The sequence below is a fragment of the Rosa rugosa genome, chromosome 4 (genome assembly GCF_958449725.1).
Source record: "Rosa rugosa chromosome 4, drRosRugo1.1, whole genome shotgun sequence".
NCBI lineage: Eukaryota > Viridiplantae > Streptophyta > Magnoliopsida > Rosales > Rosaceae > Rosa > Rosa rugosa.
Window position 1 is genome coordinate 2934418 of NC_084823.1, and position 20338 is coordinate 2954755.

Here is a 20338-nt window from a genome sequence, read left to right on the forward strand (position 1 = left end):
TGTTTCGATAAATTCGATCGAGCTTAATAAGTCATCGACTCTTTTGTGATCGTTATTCTGAATGACTCTTTTGTGATTGTTATTCTTTTTTATTATCAGACTTTTGTGATTGTTTTCTAGTTATTGATTCATTAGGAAAAAACAATGAAGTCAATTTAGCATATTCAGGTTGTAAAACTTGTGATTAATGGTATAGTTAAAGTAATAGAAATTGACTAAAGAAATTAAAACTTGTAAAACAATACAATTGTTTTGCACATCAGGGTCAATACTCAATACTATCATCACACGTTCCTACTCCTGCTTCTGATCCGTGTCTGTAGAAAAGCCAGGGGCCACTGCGCGATCACCATCCTCTGGAGTTTTTTTGTTTGTTTTGTTTCTTTTAAAAATGGACTAATGGAATTTGCTATCACAAGGAAAGATGATTTCTACTATATAATGAGTGATGTGGACTAGAAACAGTTGCTATATATACAGGCACCCTAGAGAAGAATACGTTCCACATCGATTTGTTCATGTCTCATGGTTTTCTTCTGAAGCATATGTTGCATAATTATCCAACGGAACACAGCTATGAGAAATTCTGTTTCAACGTACATTCAGCAGTATGGCCATCTCATTACGTTTTGTTAAATTCTCAACTTTCACATTTTTGGTATGATAGCATCCAAGACCCAATTCTGGATCCAATTACGTACCTCAGAATCAAAACATTTGTAAATGTGCGATTGTACAGCACTCAAATGCATGTATATGAAGAATAAAGGTTCATCCCCATGTACAAATTAATGACATTTTTCTCTACCAAGAAATATGAAAGCAAAATTCTCATAAGATCTCTTCAAAAGGAAAAAAAGAGAAGCACCAACGATATAAACCAATAAAAAATGAACAAATTTCCTCATTCGAGCTGTTGCAAATTAAACAACCTACACACTCCTCATCCCTATCAATCTGTCATGGCATTGATAACCACACGAGAGAATTGGAAAACCAAAGACAACTAAAGCTTTAAAAAACGATAAAACCCTTGAAGCATGGACATGATTTGTCACGAGACCTACTGAAATAAAAAGTGATAGCTCTAGTACAACTTCTAATAGACTCCTCCTTGCTATCTATCACATAAAATTGGACATCTCTCAACTATGAACTTGCCTGATCGCCGGCACTGGCACCCCGAAAATACACGGGGAACCTGTTCCCACACTGTTGAAATTGAAACACTTTCCTGTCGAAATTGGCTCTTCAGGCACACCATCATGGTGCTGCAAATCATCAACCCCATCATCATGTTCATCCTCCTCCTCCTCTTTCTCTTTCTCCTCCTCTTCCTCTTCCTCTTCCTCATCCTCACCACATCCATCATCATACCTATCATAATCATCCTCTTCATTCTCCTCGTTGTCGTCGTCATCATGAGCATTTGCCTCATCCATATTGTCCTTCTGATTGGCCGTGAGAGGCGAGGCCAACAACTCGTCATCAAGAGGAACGAGCTGCAAGGTCAGTCGGCCGTTGGATCTGTGCGCCCTAAAATACTCATGATGCCTGACCTTCTCCTCTGTCAAAATCAACCTTCCATCGGTCGTGTAATGCCTCTTCAAAACCCACGGCATGTGGGAGGGGAGATTCTCCGTGCGCGCCAGCATCGGAATCGGAGGAGGAAGCTCCTTCCTCTTCATCATCGCCAGTCTCTTCTCCTCTCTCTTGTCTTGCACCTTTTGGTTGTAGCAGTTTTGTTGTTTGTAATCGCAGTGTGATTCGTCTTCATCCCTGAGGACGTCGACGCAGCTCTCCATCCCAATGTAGTCCCCGGACATGAGTCCTGGGGTCATGGTTGGGGACAAGAGATAGGCCAACATGGCGGAGGAGGGACTATTTTGGTGGGATACTGGGGTTTGTGGATGATGGGGTACAATAGTGTGGTCCTTGAGACCCAAATGAAGAGAGCGAAGGGGTAGTTGTTGTTGTTGTTTTAGGCATGGATTGTCATCATGGTCTCTGGAGATCTGCATTTTATACAAGTGAATGGAAGACAGGGACAGTGTGGCAGTAGGTCTGGATTTAATGGGGGTTTGAAAAGCAGTGTTGGATACAGAGAAACTGAGAAAGATAAGCAGAGCCAGCTAATTTCTGTGCTGACGTAAATAGTCAGAATTCAGAGTCTCAGGCGTATTCTACTGTGGAAATGAGATGGCTGACCTGGCAATTCAAATTCAAATCAAGGAAGCAAAATAAATATTTATAACCACAAAAATTTGGATATTTGTTAATTGCTTAATCCGGACCATCCATATAAGAATTCTTCCGAATATAATTCATATTGACTCTTTCTCTTTTCAAAATATTATGCTTCACCTAGCATTTTAGATAAAATTTCAACATATGTGTGTAAATCTATTGTTAGGATAATGCATTATTTGTTTTCGGGATAATGTTCGCGTACGAATCGCTAATCTTGACCATAAAATAGAATATATTTAAATAGATAACTCACAATATAACACATCAGAAATATATAGGTGTAAATATCCATTAAAGATAGATAATTTCAAATTATCTTTTACAACGTTATAAACAATCCCTAAACCAAAAATTTGAACAAATTTTAATCAAAACATGGCAGCATAACACATAAAAATGTGTAAATTTAGCGTAGTCTAACGCGCTATCTGTTTACGGGATAACGAGATATTTTTTTCATTGCAGAGTGTTAATCTTGACTAATTGAACAAATTTTAAAAAAAAATTTAGTATAATTTTATTTTAATAGATAACAACATGTCACATTGTATATAGCTTAACTTTTTTAATTTGCTAAAAGAGTGTTTGTAATGTCCAAAACCTAATACGTATGTAAATCCTAAACCCTTGAATTTAGCCGTCCACGTGGTTTAGTAGATTGCACCACGCGTTGTTTCCATGTCATGCATGAAATGTATTACTCGTGCTGTAATGCTTATAAGTCTGGACATCCAAGAGAGCTCATTGGACCGTTTGATGTTGTTGATTTACTAAATGATCATAAGGATCAACGATCTAAAATGCATTACCGATTGCCATTCTATACGACAAATATATTAAAGAAATTGAAGAAGAAGAACAAGGAAAACGTATACGCATCTTAACAGCTGGAGAGTTTGTATGAAAGTGAACAGATGGAAACTAGAACTCCAATCCAAATCAAACTAGAAAGACTCTATTTTATCGTTTTGATTCGATATTTTCTTCCAAGTAAAAGCTAAAATAATTGGCAAGACTATATTTTTGTTATTGTTACGTAACTGAAAGAGATGGCAATATTAAAAACAACAGTGAAGACCCTTTAAAGTTCTAACAATGTAGAGTTGTAATGTTTGTATACGTACGGAGAATAATCATATCAATTAATTCCATTAAAGATGAAATCAAAGCTATGTGAAAGATTTTGAAAACGGCCAAGAAAGGAAAATAACAATAAAACTAATTCAATGACATGGTATATTTAAGTCCTAAGTATAATATGAGAACGAACATTTATCGCAAAAGAATGAATGTACAGAAAGGAAACGGCCTCATCCTTGTGTTACTGTGCATAAATTCGAATCGACCTATCCTAATATTAATATCTATAGCCGGTTTCGAAAGTTCATGTCAGGTTTAATTCAAATCAATCACAAACATGAAGCTCCAAACGCCAAATTACGAGTAAGTCAGATAAAAATGAAAAAGGAAAAGGAACTTACAGGTGGAGAATGGAGAACCAAGGTATAGAGGGTGTTCTTGTTGGAGAAGAGAGTACGAAGAAGACTCATGATGGTTAACGAAAATGGAGAGAAGAAAAAAGAGAGAGAAAGGGGGAGATTGGAAAGGGTCACCTTCACCAAGCAAGATAAAGATTTGTGCTGTGCATCTTTAAAATACTGAAAATTTGGCCGCTCAAACGTCGGCTGTTTGATACCTGAATTATCTTCTCTGTCTCTGAGTAGGATTGTGCGATATCATTCCAAAAATAGGCGGGGTTTTAGGAACCGAGTTTGAGCACGATAACCGAGTTTGACTTGGCGAAGTACTGGAAATTATCCAGATATTTTTGGTTTTTTCTTCAATACAAATTTAGTTTTTGTTATTATTTTAAATTCTCGCAGTTAAAAATAAAATTTCCAGAATTTGATTGTTGTAACTGTCTGTAAGTAAACAGGAGGTGGAGTAAATAGTGTTGTAAATTGTAGTTATCCGTTGCATGCTAAATTGAAGGGGACGTATCTGTGGATAACTATTATCTTAATCTTCTTGATTAATTTACCAAATGTGAAAAGACCTTTTCAATTACACCTTTTATAATTGTTAATTGGAATCTATCGGATTTTGATTTTTGAATTCATGGTATACGTTTCTTTTAAGTAATATATATACAATTTTAGGAATATTTTATAACTTTGCCAAAAATAAAAACTAATTTTGAATAACTAGTCATAATTAACGGGAGCCCTTCTAATGAGGACTAGTTGATGACTGTTTTATGAGACTCACTTTTCGATCACAATTCTGCATTCATAATCGTAATTGATCAGTTATGAACATAAACAGTTTATATTTAACATATTTTGTTCGTCTTGACGATTAGCAATTTGGAAAAAAAATTTCAGATACTCATGCATACATAAACATCAAACGATTGATTTGCCATACTGTAATCGAAAAGTTCACCCAAACTGTTAATTAGAAAGCCCTCAACTAGTCTTTATTTTAGTGGTCTTCATTACAAAGCTTCCCATATTTACCTATTCATTTGATTTTTAAGTTACTGCTAGTATCACGGTTGCACCATAATGTAAAGGAAAAATGAGTCCCAAACCGTTAATTAAAAAATTCTCAACTAGTTTTAATAATCCTCATTAGAATGGCTGCTCATATTTACCTACTCATTTGATTTTTAAATTACTGCTAGTATCAGAAACCAAAGCCCAAACCAAATATTGTACCACATCTAGTTACTACCACAAAAGCAGAGCCTATAATAACCCTTAAGCCACATCCAACCGCCTCTAGTTGCCGCCACTGTCGCAAACTGTAAACACTTCTACCGAAGAAAAAAAAACAACGAAGAAAAAAAAGAAAAATAAGGGCAAAGAAGCCTGTAAAGAAACCACAGGGATAGACCTGAAAGCCTCCAAAACAAGGATGGGTAAAAGTACCGGAAACCAAAGCCCAAGTTAAACTGAATGCGGAACTGCATCTAGCCGCTCACAAAAGTAAATCCTAGACTAAAAGGTTTTTTCTTATTCTCATTCTATATGGTCATAAAACGTGGATTGCAGGTAGCAACGGGAACGACCTAGTTGTCAGCATTTCCCAAAATGGAACCTAAAATACAAAAAACCAACCTCTAAATCCGTCTCCAACCTCAAGGCAAAACCCAAAAGCAACTCCTCATTTCCATTGAAATTTGAAAGACATCCTACTCAAAACAAATCAATTTACAAAAAGATCAAACAAAACAAGTTAATTCTTTTGATTGGTTTCTGTTCAGTAAATATTGGATATGTTGGATGTTTTGGGTTGAATCACAGGATTCAAACCAGAGGGGAAACCTAATAAGATAAGAGTAACCTTGAGAAAAGCCAATAAAACAGGATTAGGCAAGAGATAAGTCAATAAGGTGAATCTTCGTCTGCAGCTTAAGCTCCTTTAAGAAGGTTTTGTAAGTAAATGATGCAATGGCAATGAAAGAGGCTGACACAATGCAAATGTGAGTACCCAATTATAACAAAAATAACTTAAAAATAATCGTCTAAACAGCAGGATCAAGTCTCATCAAGTCACTACTAACAGAACCGCAAACAAAATCTTCAAACAAAAGCGGGGCATTACATCATTGGTGAATAGAGCAAACAAGCCTAAGAAAAGTAATACTTTGACAACGGAGGCAGTGTCCAGCAGTCCATCACTGATCACCAGGCAGTGTCTTGATGATATCCGAATCACCTGAACATTATCAAAACCAGAGGCCAAGTCAGCTAAATCAGTTTTTCAGATGAATGAGGCCAGACACTATATAATTTAAACGAACATAAACAATTAAATGTACCTGGATCAATAATGCTAAGGCACGACACTCGGAAATACTTGCCACATGCTGTACCCAGGTCAACATTGTCTGAAAACACAAATGACAGCGAAAAGAAACATATAAGTACAGCAATTCATTACATTGTTTTTGACAAATTTTATAACAATGACCATCTATAGTAATTTTCCTGCAGCGTATGAATCTTTATCATGTCAACAAAAGATACAAACATCCTATGCAAAAGCACAGTAAGAGAAATTTTCTTCTACTTGAACTTAAAGTACCATACATCGTCAAAGCAAACATAGAAGAGGTACATCTCAACAATGTATAATGCAGAGAATTCATGAGTTTCTAATCCATGCTGAAGAAGACAATGAACCCAAGACTTTTTATGTTTCAAATAAAGTCCACAACTCAAAACAAAAGAGGTAAACAAAAGTACAGAAGCACCATAATAATCCAAATCTACCATCCAATAAGATCACCAGAGAAGCAGGGGGTAAAATTACAAATTATAAACCACCATGACCATGACCATGACACCATCATTTAACCAACACATCAAAACAAATTCCCCAGACTCTGTTCGTTTGGGGGACTATGCAACTATGACCCTTGCTCTAAATCAAGTCCAGAAGAGACAACAATAAGCTAAATGTGACTCGAGAACAAGTATCATACTCATTGACAATAGTTCCTTCTTTAGCTTGCAAGTTTATCGATAGCTTAGTCAGTAGTTATGTGCTCCATTTTAACTGCTTTAACATTTAGTAGACAATTCACGATTCAAATTCAACCAAAATGCATCATTATATATCCACACATCTCACTTCATCAAATTAAAATGCACAAACCAAATAGCAAAGAGCAAATCAAAAAAAAAAAAAAATACAAACTTTTCATATCTCAATCAGATGCAGACCCAGAATATCAGAGTTACAAAAACCACTTACTTCCATTGTAGTGATGAACTCCAACCTTAGCAAGCATGGCGTAGTACTCGATCTCCGACTTTCTCAGAGGAGGGCAATTGTTCGAGATTATAATCAGCTTCCCTGCAACTCACCCACATAAAAAAAAAATCAAATCCCACATCGAAGATTCAAAACCCAAATCGCAGAAATGACAAAGATTGAAAATTTGGGTCAAAAGAACCAGAGATAGATACTACCTTTGGAGCTACGAAGAGTGTCGATGACGGTCTTGTAGCCCAGAGTGTACTTGCCACTCTTCATGACGAGAGCGAGCCTGTTGTTGATAGACTCATGGGTCTTCTTGGTTTTCTTCACAGCCACCATGGTTGAATCTAGAGCCCTGTTTTCTTCTTCTTCTTCTTGTGCCGCCGAGACCACAAACAACGAGAAGAGCTTTTGGAGGCACCAGTTAGGGTTTTGGTATTAATAGAAGAGTGTGAGCGGGTTAGGTTTTGGGGTTTTTGTGGGTTGTGAGTGAAATGGGCCGGGTTGGATGGTTTGTAGTTTTATTAGCCCACTAATGTGTCTGGTTTTCGGGCCGGAGATAGGTCTACTACCTCATGATTTTTGGGTGGTTCGATAATATGAATAGGTCCACAAAGATTTCATTAGTCTAGAACTTGAGAACAATTATACAAATAATTTCGTACTATACATGATGGTCTGGGACTATACTATATTTTTATCTAAAACGAGGGGAATGGAGTCTTGGGGTTGCTCTTACATAACTATGGTGTTCTTGGTTCGCGTTGTTAGATCATCGACAACGAAATTTTGCAATGATGTAGCGTGGTTATGATGGGCTTGGTTTTGGTATTGGACTGAACATTTAGCTGACCTATTTTTGGTAGATTAACCATAATTTAGACCGTGAAATTTTTTTGGGATGATACGATTGTGAAATTAACCAAAATTTCAATATCTTAGAACTTGAGAAAAACTATATACAATAATTTCATACGTATGGTGGCTTGGGACTATACAATTTTTTTAATTTTTTTTTTTTCAAAAATAGGGAGAATGGAGTTGTGTTGCATGATGAAGTGTTGAAAATCTCTAATTGTTTGGGTCAATGACAAGAGAAAACATGGAGGCGGTTGTTCATACATAACCATGGTGATCTTGGTCCACGCTATTGGCTCGTCGGTAAAGAAACTTTGCAATGATGTAGCGTGGTTTTGGGATTGGATTGATCATTTAAGGGGATGTTTGTTTTGTGGGATTGGATAGGATTGGATTGTCTTATATAATAAAACAAGACTTGACCCATGTTTGGCAACAACATGGACTCTTTTAAATGAGACTATGGAGTCCCAAAATCTCCAAAACACCTTCTACCACAATCCCACAAAAAACCATGGGATTGTGGAAGCCTCTCTCACTTGTTCAACTCCCCCTTCAGTTTGTCATTCTCTCAACATTCTCACCTAAACCTGCAATTCAACTCCACCCCCTCTATGGAAGAACAGAGCTCAAGGAAGAATGGGAAGCAACGATGAGTTGAAGTCGGAAGTGCTGGAGCAGATGAAACAGCAGCTCGCCACCGACGCCAGTAAAGTCAGAAGGCGGTCCGTCTTTAGCAGTCGAAGGTCAGAAGCTGGGTTTCAATTTTCTCGTGGAGAAGCTGGGTTTCACTTTGCTACAGCTGGATTTCAATTTTCGCGTGGAGAAGGCGGTCCGTCTCTAGCAGTCGAAGGTCAGAAGCTGGGTTTCAATTTTCGCGTGGAGAAGCTGGGTTTCACTTTGCTACAGCTGTGTTTCAATTTTCGCGTGGAGAAGGCGGTCTGTCTCTAGCAGTCGAAGATCAGAAGCAACTGCGGCTGTGCTTTGCACAGAAGGTCGGAGAAGAAGGACCGGCAGGTCTGGGAACCGGTGGGAAGTCCGGCAGCGTCTGGCAAAGGCACCACAAGAAGGAGGTGCAAGGATGATGGATTTCGATTGCAAGCTTTAGTCCAGGCAACACCAAACATGGGTCAGATCTTAGAGTAACATATCCCAGATTATAAGAGTCCAGGACAGTTATAGAAATTAAGGAGGAGCATCACAGTCCTGGGAAACAAACATCACCTTAGCTGACTTACTTTCAGTAGATTAACCTAAATTTGGATTGTGAAATTAACAACTTGTTTAAAGTTATGGGCCACAGTTTGGATAAACGTTGATACCATGCAGGTCATAGGTTACGAGTACAAAGTCTTATCAGATGTATAAGAAGGTCGTTGGTTTTTTTTTTTTTCTTTCTTTCTTTCTTTGGTGTGATTATAAGAAGGGTGGTTCTAGTTAAACCTCTCCATTTACTATTTGGACCTCCTCTTCAATATTTCTCCCTTAATCTTCCAGTCTTGTCCATTTTTATTTTATTTTATTCTTGTCAACCTCCACACCACTTCTCTGGATTCTGGCTATATCATGCGATTACATCTACTACCTTAGCTACATCCTTATAGCCTATTGTTTAATCGTTTGGAGGAAGGACATATAGTACTATATTCCAAGAATACAAGTTTAGATATTTAATTCATGCTTTGGGTATGAAGTTCAATGGGAGCATGATTTTTTTTTCGAAACTCAATTGCAATGGATTAATGACTAATTGTCTAAATGAAGGGAATTCCTCGAATTTGAATGGTGCCAGAGATAAAGAGAAAAGCTTGGATTAGATCACAGACCTCGATAAGAAGCTTGGTTCTTAGGGCTGAAACTTTCAAGAACGGTGCAAACGCAGAGGAAGAGTTATCAGTCACACACACACACACACACACACATATATATATATATATATAATTACTAATTAATAATTAAATTCTAACAATTGGGTCTTGATTATGAATATATAACAATACAACATACCAATAATTGGATAGCTAATAAGAAACCCAGGTGAGAGAAAGAGTGAGGGAGAAGAAGATGGAGACAGAATTGGTTGTGGTTTTTCTATATTTTTTATTATTATTTAGTTTTCTATAGGGGTAAATTAAGAATTAAATTTTTACAAAAATTAGTGGAGGTCCATATAGTAAATCTGGACTCTGGAGGTCTGAATAGAACCACCCTTATAAGAATGTTGGATTGGGATTATAAAAAATGAAAATAAAAGATGTGAAAATTATTCTAAAAAACAACACAATTTTTCAGGGCCTTGTGATGAGTCATTTTATACTTCCAATAAATTATTTATCGGCTGCAAGCAAACGAGGCCATGAAAACGGTTTTCATTCTCAAATTTTAGTAATGGAAAAAAAAAAGGACTAAATTCTGTTTAGTCCCTTGAACTTTAGGGCTAAAATCACTTTGGTCCCTGACTTTTTTTTTTAATCATGATGGTCCTTGATCTTCCAAATTGCATCAGTTGCGTCCAAAATTTGAAATTGGCTCAAAAGATGACGTCACTTGCAGAGTCGGAGCCGACATAGAGCCCTATTTTTCAGCCTTTGACCAGCCGAGAAGGGTAAAATGGACATTTCCCCTTACCTCCCCAATTCCAAACCCACCTTTCTTCTTCTAATCAGAGTCCCATCCTTCCATCTCGACAGCCTCCAGTTCCAACTGACCACCCCAATGTAGAGCACCACCGCCACCGCCCCACTCCAAACCCTCTCTCTCTCTCTCTCTCTCTCTCTCTCCCTCCCTCCTAGCATCTTCTCCGGTGCAAATCCTAATCTAATCCTTTAAATTTACCAGAATTAACATTACCATAACATTTCCAGAAAATGACAAAGTACATTGCTACAAATTACAAAATTTGGCTATTTTTACAAACTTAACCACAAAAACGTCAAATACCAGATAGGTATAACACATTTTCAATCCAAAATAGTACAACAAGAACGATAGTAGACCCAAATTCATACTATTTCTCTACCAAATAATGCTGATTGTATCAACTTACTCTATTATAAGTTTCAATGTAGAAACAGAAACGTTGCAAAAATAACCCAAAAATTCATAGGGCCCAAATTTGGGCTACTTTCTTCATCAAATTTCCCAACAAAAACTTGAAATGCGAGATGGTTATCCCAGATTTTCACTCTAAAATGAAGGACCAACCTTCTTAGTCTGTAAAGAACCTCCACTTCTCTTAAATCTGAGCTCACCATCTTTGGCCGGAGGGGGAAGTGCGGCGACCCATCAGACCCAAAAGAGCAGAGCTTAAACTGGTGAGTGTTGAGAGCTTCCCGAACGAGCTGCTTAGATTCTTGATGAGCTTCAGCCGCTATATTGCTTTCCTCTTTGAATGAAATCAGAGGCTGCGGAATCGGGAATCGATTTATGAATAAAAATCTTCGACTTCTTACCCTCTCTGGGCTGCACAGAGACCACCATACGAATCAGCCTCTTTGGTCGAATTGGGAGTTAGGGTTTGGGAATTGGGATTGGATTGAGGAGGAGGACCTGGGGCTAGGATCTCGTCTTCGGCGGCGTCGGTTTTGAGGTTGAGATCGATCAGATGGTTTTGAAGACCTCATCTTCAGCAGCGACCCAGTTCCTCCTCTAACTCCTCCTCTCATGCCACCGTCAGATGCTAAGATCGTCGGAGAAAATACGGCCTTTGAATTTCTGAGAACAAGTGTAGCAGTAGGGGTTTGGGAATTGAAGAGAGAGAGGATTGGGAATTTTAGAGAACGAAAGAGAGGATTGGCAATTTTAGAGAGAGAGAGAGAAGCGTACTGGACTGATAGGAAAACAATCGGTGACGAGGGTAGTTTGGACATTTCGTCCAAACTGTGGGTCAAAGGCTAAAAAATGGGGCCCTATGTCGGCTCCAACTCAGCAAGTGACATCATCTTTCAAGCCAATTTTAAATTTTGGAGTCAACTGATGAAATTTGGAAGATTAAGGATCATCGTGATTAAAAAAAAAAGTCAGGGACCAAAGTGATTTTAGTCCTAAAGTTCAAGGGACTACACTGAATTTAGTAAAAAAAAAAAAGGATGTGTCCAACTCTTGCACAAGACAAGGTAGCACGGCCTTGCTCAGCATCGACTATGTTTAACTGACATTCCAACTCTTTGTATTTTATGGTTTTGTTTCCGGAATATCAAAGTGCAATAGTTTTACTAGTGTTATCTTTGTTTTTCAATTTTGTTCCATTATTGATTGGGGGTCAATTGTTTGTTAGGGAAAAGGTGACTGCAACTTGGAGGATTGAATCAGTAAATTGCCAGATGAAATTCTTGATAGTATACTGTCTCTCTTGAACCTAAAGGAAGCAGTTGCCACTAGTATTCTCTCTAGTCGATGGCGGTATATGTGAACCTATATGAGGACTCTTAATTTTGACATCTGGGGGGGGGGGGGGGGGGGGAGGTAGGTAATTATTGTGAGCCTACTAGAGTAACCGTAGGAGTTCCATGTCCCCTCTTGATTTCATAAGATCAATGTTATATCGCTAATTCACAGCAAATCATTGTTTTAAAACGTTGAGGCGCAACTCGACACGTTTTCAGAAGAGCCTTGCATAGTAAATAATATATATATATATATATATATATATATATATATATATATATATTTAATAGGATTTGATATTATTAGTCATCAAAGCCATAAAACAGGCCAGAGTCTAACATATACTTATACAAGAAATCCGGTAAAGCCAGATAACCTATCTAAGCCACTACTAAACTCATTAAAATCTAAATGGACGCTCGTTGGATAGCAAGCCTAAAACAAGCAAGAACAACCTCACTATTTTAAGGAAAAATCATTTATCTAGTCTAATCTGCCATCACTCAATTGTGATACAAATCGTAGAATAACTTATAGAGATTACTCCAACTTTAGAAGGCTTGTAACCAGATGTCTAATAGCAGAGAGACTTAAGAAAATGCTAGCTCCTTCCCCTTAGGGTTGGAGCCAGCACCGTCCTCAGCCTCTTCAGGAGCCAACAACCTCGGCAACAGGTTGGTCTTGCTCTTCTTGTCCATTGCAGCAAACTCACCCAGCCCAAGCTTGAACTCAAACCTAGGCCCAAGAGCCCAAGCACCCCTCATTCCAAGGTTGAGCCCAGGCCCAAAACCAAACAAAGAGAATAGTAGCCCTAGCCCACCCTAGCCAGGCTACTTCTGCCGCCGTTCCCCCTTCTGGTGGCCGGCCGTTCCATAGCAACATCAGATCCGGTAGAAAGCAACCTCCAAAGACCTGACGATCTAGGCGGCGTCTCCCTTGCAGCCCCTCACACAGCCTGCCGGAAATCACGCGCAGCAGATCAGATTCACTCTTCACCAACGTTGCCGCCTGCAACGCCGATCACCTGCACCAATCAGATCAGAAATACCTCTCGTCGCTGACCACCAAGAATTTCACCGGGATTTGCTCAACCTAGAACACCAAGACCAAAGCTATAATCATTGCAAAGCAACAGCAACTTTCACCAGCTACGATCTCCACCGGGCCTGGGCTAGAAGAACCGCCAACAATAGACGGATTCCTCTCTGTGCTCGACTAAACCCTAGGAGAGAGTGCCGTTGTGGTCTCACTTTACCTATTATAACTCAAAACAATTGGTCATGCTTATATATATATATATATATATATATATATATATATATATATATATATATATTTTATATATATTTTTTTTGAGTTGAAAAGGTCACACTTTTATAAAGTTCAGCAAGCAGTACAATAACGACTTGCCCATAGGGCCGTCAGAAGAAGCCATTACATAGAGCACACAACACTAGCACACCCCTCACACAAGCGTACTACTCAGCGCACCCACCTTTTAGTATTAAGCTCAGACAAAGAAAAATTAGAGCTCTGAAGAAAAGTAAAAAAGACAACAGAGCCCCAATCTTTCTTCGCGTTCTTTTATGCTCAAGCCAAGAAAAATACAGACCCACCCTCTTTTTGGACAAAAAGAGAAAGGCCTACTACTAAATTAAAAAATAAAAACATAGGCCAACAATGAACCCAGAGCCCAACAGAAACTGACCATATCCAAGGCCCAATTTCCACAAACCCTAGAGGAGAAGATAGCCCTGGTGTTGCCGCCGCCACCTCCTTGTGGGCCCAAAACCTAGCACTGCCACTGCCGCCACCCTCTGGGAAACCCCCGCCATCGCCATGGAAGCTATTGCTCCCATGGAAACCACTGCTGGCGTCGAAGAGATCGCCGCCACACAGGACAGACTGCACAATTGGATTCGAATTCGAGCACAGGACCGCCGACAAGCAAGACCGATCCACTATTAACACCATCAGAGCTATGTAATCCCGGGCAAACCAACCTGGATAATCAACGCGACGACCACCACAGGTTCAATCACCGCCGAATTCCGCAGGCCAAACACCGCTATCCATTCGCCCCACATCACTAACACTCCGATCCAATCTCAGATCGACACCACCATCACCATACCCAACGCCGGCAATGAGCAAAATTAGGCATAAGCACAGGAGCAAGGAGCCCCGACAAGAAGTCCCGCCGGCAGCACCAATAAGTAAACTAGAGAAAGGAGGAAAGACATCATTCGCAGTCAAAAGCACAAGACCGACACCACCCGAAAATAGTCGCCGTCGAGAAACCTCTGGAACAACAATATTATATGGATTGTTTTTTATACTAAAACAAAATCCTTGCAGCTTAGCTTAAGCATTAGGTGATCTTTGAATGATTCAATATCTTCAATCACAAATTCACAATGGTTTGATGACTTTTAAAGTATTTGATTGTAACAAGGATTGGTGGTATATTAAAATCCCTCATTTGTTAGGATATGATAGCCTATTGAATTGATATCACTAGGTATATATTAAGACATTTTCTTTCCAATTCTCTAACCTCACGAGTCTGATCGAAGAAGCATGTAAATCATGCCTCCCGCTCCCGCTCCCTCTCCCTCTCTCCCTCTCTCCCTCCTCTAAGGCGTACGCTTTTGCCTTACCTTTCACGTCTTCTGCGCCTTCGGTACCTTGGGCATGCACTTTTTAATTTGAGCCTTGCCATCATAGCAGACGCAGTAGGATTAGAAAATTGTGTCTTTCATGCCTTTTTAAAACAGAACAGCAAATTAACAAATTCACAACTGGCGGAGCTACACCAAGGCCTGAGCTGGCCTTGACACCCCCAGTTTATGCAATAATATGTTATATATTGTATGATTAACATAAGCAGGAAATATTTCTTACTTATTTGTGCTTATATGGTCCTCTCAGACTATTTGGTAACTAAAATTGTATTAGTAAATTCTATTAAATTACTCTTCTTTCTGGCTTTGCTATTTCCGTAACAAAAAGGGTCCTTTGCTTTTCAATAAAGTAACCACCACATAATTAACCATAAATAATTAAAACCATAGACTGTGAAATAGATCCATAAATAAGATTAACCTCTGGAGGAAGAGGACTAGAATGAATGGCTAGGTACTCATAGTAGACTTCCGGAAAAACTCAATTAGAAAAATTATCTAAGATATTATTTCTTTAATTTTATCACAAACAATAACTTGTATTTATTTCTTCTTCTCTAAATAGGTATGATGAATTAATATTATGCTTTATATTTCGACGGTCTTGGCTCCGCCGAGGCAATATATTCTAGGGGTTTTCCTTATTTGGCCTGCGCTCATTCAATATGATAGTGACATATTATTCCAGAAACTTCAAGGATGCCAAAACATGCATCGGCATTGATTCAATAAGCCAGAGATTATTGCCCTGAAAGTACAATTGCATTCAGGTTCTGTAGATAGTAAGAACTGAGTTTTGTTTCCAAACCTTGAGCTTTCGATAGAATATAAGTCCTGCTTTGAGTTTTGGGTTTGAGGAGGAATTGCTCGATCAAATCTTAGGTATGGCTTGGAGAAGATCATCAAATTGGTGGAATCTAACGTTGATTGGAAAGTTTGGGATTTTTTTTCTTGCTATAGCTTTAGTATCTGTTTCAGCAAAAGAAAGTTTGGAGCCACAATCTTCATCAAGTCAGAAATATGGGAAAGAGGTTGAATCTAATTACTTAATCAGAACTGAAAAATCGCATACTGGTGGAGTATTGCGTTATAAGCATGTTTGGCCTGTAAGTCCAGTTTCTCATTATCTTTGTTGATTAAAAAAATTATTGTCTAAGAATGATTAAACACGTTAAATTTTTCACTTTCTAGTTAACTTCCTGTCCCTTTTGTTCTCTCGTACTTCCCTCTATTATATAGCTAAACAAATAAAACAAAGAATAATATGTTTTCTGTTCAATAGTGATAGATTTTTTTTTATGGTGTGGCTGTCTAGTAATAATTGGAATTGTGCCATAGGGAATAAGATTTGGCTGGAAAGTTGTGGTTGGTACACTACTTGGATTTTTTGGAGCAGCATTTGGAAGTGTGGGAGGTATTGGAGGGGGTGGCTTTTATGTTCCAATGCTCACTCTCATTATTGGCTTTGATCAAAAATCGTCAACAGCAGTATCAAAATGTAAGTATTACCGTCTTTTTTTTTTTTGAATTGGCCCGATGGGCAATAATATCATTCATCACAAGCCAGAATAGGTCGTTACATACCCTTCCGCGATAGTGGTATTACCCACAGCGGTACATAAAAATAGACCTACTCATTGTACAATCAAATACGTAGAGGTAGCGGGGATCATCCATTGATACTACGCCGGAGGCGCTAGAGATCTAAGTTCCTAATACAAGAAACATTATTGTAATTAGACAAAAGCTAAAAACATAGGGTAGCCCAAAATAGCAATGGACTAGGGCAGAACTCCAGCCCAACAGTTTGTGGCCCAATAGGGTAGTCCACCAAGAAATGCTCCAAGCCCATCAATCAGGCACGGTCCAGTCCACCATCTCCTCCCCTCACCCGTCGTACATCACCGTCCGGCCAAGTTCTGGCCGACCCACGGCTCCAACCAGCGTCGCTTTGATCCGCCCCGCCACACCATCATCCTGGCGATCCAAAACAAGCCGCCGTGACGCATATCAGCACAGAACACAATCCGGATCCAGGCCTTGAAACCCCCTCCACCATCGATCAATATCCATGGCATCGCCGATCCCAGAACCCAGCAGCAAGGATCGTCGTCGGACCATAACGCACGAACGCCTCCTTCGCCACCCTCCCAGCCGAACCTTTTGACAAAACCCGAGCAAATCCTCCGACCCAGTCCTACGGGCATTAGATCTCCCGTCCGGCAGCAAACCCCATGACGGCGGAGAGGCCGGATGCCAGCCCCGACGTCCGGCGGCACGAGAATAAGAATTCAGACGGACGTAGGCCTTAGGGTTTTCCCAAGGTGAGAGAGAAAACTTGAATAGTAGAAAGAATTATTACCGTCTATTATCTATACCTAAACATAACTAATAACATTGACATGATGCATCGGTCTATAATTTTTTCTCTTGTTTTTTTATTTCCCATTTAAAGTTTTAAACACATATTCTAGGTATGATCACCGCTGGAGCAGTTGCAACTGTCTTGTACAATTTAAGGCTAAGGCGTCCAACTCTCGAGTTGCCACTCATCGACTATGATCTTGCCCTATTATTCCAACCAATGTTAATTTTGGGAATCAGCATTGGAGTTTCTTTGAATGTTGTTCTTCCTGAATGGTTGATTACCATCTTAGTAATTGTCGTTCTCTTAGGTAAATCTACTTTTCTTTTTTCTAAACTGCCGCAATTCTCCGCATTCACAGTTGAACAAGTCTTATTAATGTAGGCACATCAATTAAATCCATCTTCAAAGGCGTTGACACATGGAAGAAAGAAACTAAAACAAAAAAGGTGATCTTTCAAAATATATATTGGTTTATTTTGTTTTCTGCACTACTTGATCCACTAATACTGGATCTTGTGTCATTATTCTTAGGCTTTACTGGATGCTTCCAAATGCTTGGAATTACAAGGTGAGGCTCAGAGGTTGTTAATCATATATCAAATAGATATCTGGGTGAGGTTGTCTATAATTTCTTAACTGTCTAGATATCTTTGGCTAACATCCTTTCCAATTAGGGAGAACCGATACTCCTAGTGGTGCAAGAAATAACCCAGCAGAAACCAATCAAGCTGAAAGAGAGGTAGCAATTCTGAAGCTTAAAACTTTTGTCTAGATGCATGGTTTTAGGGATTGACTTCTATGACTCCCAACAGGTTTCTGTTCTTGAAAATGTGTATTGGAAGCAACTTGGAATTATTGCTACTGAGTGGCTCATAATACTTGGATTGCAGATTGCCAAGGTTTCTTCTTTTTTTTTTTTTTTTTTTCCTTTTGGAATCTCTCTTAACGTTAATGCATTAAGAAATCAATTGATAGGAAACTTATTTGTTGGCACAGAATTATGTGACAATTTGTTCGGTGGCATATTGGTCATTAGATCTCTTACAGGTACCTTCCAAGGCTTCTTGTAACAAGAAAACTATATCCCTTCTCTTCCTTTTTTAATTTGGCCAGTCTCCTATCGATTAGATTCCGGTGGTTGTTGGACCAAGTTCATATCAGGCAATCAAACTATACCAAGGGCAGAGAGTAGTTGCATCTCAGGGATCAGAAACAGGTGCAAACTGGACAATCTACAAGCTTGTTTTTTATTGTGCCAGTGGAATAGCAGCAGGGATAGTTGCTGGACTGCTTGGTCTTGGTGGAGGTTTTATTATGGGCCCACTCTTTTTGGAGATGGGTATCCCTCCTCAGGTAGCTTAATTAATAACTTTCTTATTTTCAACATTTTATGTGATGATAAGCTGGATTCAATTCAATTCAAATTCAAGTTGAATTAGTTTGGAAGACACATTCAATCAATCTTACTCGATCTTTCTGTTGAGAATACCTGTTGCAGATATATTTTTTGGTAATTAAGAACTATTACATATGTAGGTGTCAAGTGCCACAGCCACCTTTATCATGACATTCTCTTCATCCATGTCAGTGGTAGAATACTACCTCCTGAAACGATTTCCGATTCCCTATGGTAACTTTCCTGGCCTTTTGACCATGTTTCTGGTAGTGCATTGATGAGTAATATAATGTTTTGAATACAACTTTATGTTTTCAGTTGAGTGTTGAGTTCTTTCATTATTCTTCTGTAGCTCTGTACTTTGCTGGTGTGGCTACTGTTTCTGCGATCATCGGGCAACATGTAGGAGAGAAAGTTATTAAAGCATTGGGAAGAGCATCTTTGATCGTCTTCATTCTAGCTTTCACAGCATTTGTGAGTGCACTCTCATTAGGTATGTGTCAATTTTGCAGATGTGGATGAAATTCCTCTCATTTTTTACCTTCATTTCAAGGCCAGGATATGGATGTTAATTTACATATCTTTTGATTCTAAACAGGAGGAGTAGGCATAGCACATTTGGTTACAAAGATTCAGCACAAGGAGTACTTGGGGTTTGAGAATATGTGCGCTCATAAATCCTAATCTTCTTAACTCTTTACAAGCTCTATGACCGCCTCCTTTGCTCCACAGCATCAAAATTCTTCCCGCACTTGATGTACAACTGATATCAAACTTATGACTTATAGGTATTACTTATTAGAAGAATATACTATTCCCAATTAAGTACTAAATTCAAGATCGATCTAGTTTATCATTGGTGTTGTGTGACATTTTCATATTTATTTGACTTGGTAATTCAAATGCGTAAACTTGTAGAGAAATTGAAACAATAGTGCTATTACCTTGTTAAGATTTAGAGCAAGGTGAACATGGAATATCTAAAAAAATCAGGTAAAAAATCAAGAAAACTTAATTGGATGGAGTAATTTCAAAAAGAGGATTGTACTTCAATTTTTTCAGTTTGGTTAAAAGAGGATTTGTACTTTTAGCAATTTGGTTAAAAGGATTTGTACTTAGAAGAGAGTACATTTAGGTGTTAAGCCACCTAATGAGTGCACCATTTTCTATACAATTCAGACGACCAAAACTTGTGTAATCCTTGAGTGGCTAGGTAGTGTTAAACATGCAAGAGTTCTAAAAAGAGATGCATGCATATGCTAATTTCTAAGAGATACTATTTATCCATCTCCTCTTTCAAACTTTTTTTTTTTGTGATATATCTCTCTTATGTTCTTAACTCCATTTTTTTTTTACTTAAAAAAACTGCGATTAACAGAGAGAAGGCATACTGCGATTAACAAATTCATAAACAATATATTCACTATAACATTAAAATTAATTAGATTATTAATTTTTTGGTCGAGAAAACATTAGAATCTCATCCAAAGAGTGGTCAAATTCAATGGCGGACACAGTATAGGCTGAGTAGAAGCCACTAACCTAGTGAGATTTTGGTCAAATTGGAAAATGTATAGTGCGTGTACAGTAGCTTAATTTCATAGTCTAAAAAGCACCACGAGTCAC

The 20338-nt window shown here is 38.5% G+C and overlaps 3 protein-coding genes across 3 annotated transcripts; 1 reads left to right on the plus strand and 2 right to left on the minus strand.

Annotated features, from left to right (window-relative positions):
* Positions 1–798: 798 nt before the first annotated feature.
* On the minus strand, positions 799–3883 carry LOC133707299 (uncharacterized). The gene is made up of 2 exons (XM_062132859.1): positions 3732–3883; positions 799–2208 (listed from the first exon to the last, which is right to left on the minus strand). Exon 2 carries the CDS (start codon positions 2019–2021, stop codon positions 1146–1148), a length of 876 nt encoding a protein of 291 aa, XP_061988843.1. The 5' UTR covers positions 2022–2208; positions 3732–3883; the 3' UTR covers positions 799–1145.
* Positions 3884–5736: 1853 nt separating this feature from the next.
* Positions 5737–7437, minus strand: LOC133743947 (large ribosomal subunit protein eL30-like). The gene is made up of 4 exons (XM_062172034.1): positions 7233–7437; positions 7015–7116; positions 6077–6145; positions 5737–5973 (listed from the first exon to the last, which is right to left on the minus strand). Exons 1-4 carry the CDS (start codon positions 7357–7359, stop codon positions 5933–5935), a joined length of 339 nt encoding a protein of 112 aa, XP_062028018.1. The 5' UTR covers positions 7360–7437; the 3' UTR covers positions 5737–5932.
* An 8395-nt stretch (positions 7438–15832) lies between these two features.
* Positions 15833–19584, plus strand: LOC133745585 (sulfite exporter TauE/SafE family protein 3-like). The gene is made up of 12 exons (XM_062173680.1): positions 15833–16054; positions 16287–16446; positions 17423–17623; positions 17698–17762; positions 17848–17884; positions 17991–18055; positions 18129–18215; positions 18313–18363; positions 18445–18669; positions 18853–18946; positions 19065–19205; positions 19311–19584. Exons 1-12 carry the CDS (start codon positions 15833–15835, stop codon positions 19394–19396), a joined length of 1434 nt encoding a protein of 477 aa, XP_062029664.1. The 3' UTR covers positions 19397–19584.
* The last annotated feature ends 754 nt before the right edge of the window (positions 19585–20338 follow it).

What these genes read in the sequence shown, in the direction of transcription:
- LOC133707299 (XM_062132859.1), bottom strand. Translation starts at nt 2,021, where the DNA reads ATGCAGATCTCCAGAGACCATGATGACAATCCATGCCTAAAACAACAA.
- LOC133743947 (XM_062172034.1), bottom strand. Translation starts at nt 7,359, where the DNA reads ATGGTGGCTGTGAAGAAAACCAAGAAGACCCATGAGTCTATCAACAAC. An exon ending in CACTCTTCGTAGCTCCAAAG is followed by an intron (nt 7,117 to 7,232) that starts GTAGTATCTATC and finishes GGTGAGTTGCAG; the next exon opens with GGAAGCTGATTATAATCTCG. An exon ending in CCTTAGCATTATTGATCCAG is followed by an intron (nt 5,974 to 6,076) that starts GTACATTTAATT and finishes GATAATGTTCAG; the next exon opens with GTGATTCGGATATCATCAAG.
- LOC133745585 (XM_062173680.1), top strand. Translation starts at nt 15,833, where the DNA reads ATGGCTTGGAGAAGATCATCAAATTGGTGGAATCTAACGTTGATTGGA. An exon ending in GTCAACAGCAGTATCAAAAT is followed by an intron (nt 16,447 to 17,422) that starts GTAAGTATTACC and finishes CACATATTCTAG; the next exon opens with GTATGATCACCGCTGGAGCA. An exon ending in GGTCATTAGATCTCTTACAG is followed by an intron (nt 18,364 to 18,444) that starts GTACCTTCCAAG and finishes CCTATCGATTAG; the next exon opens with ATTCCGGTGGTTGTTGGACC.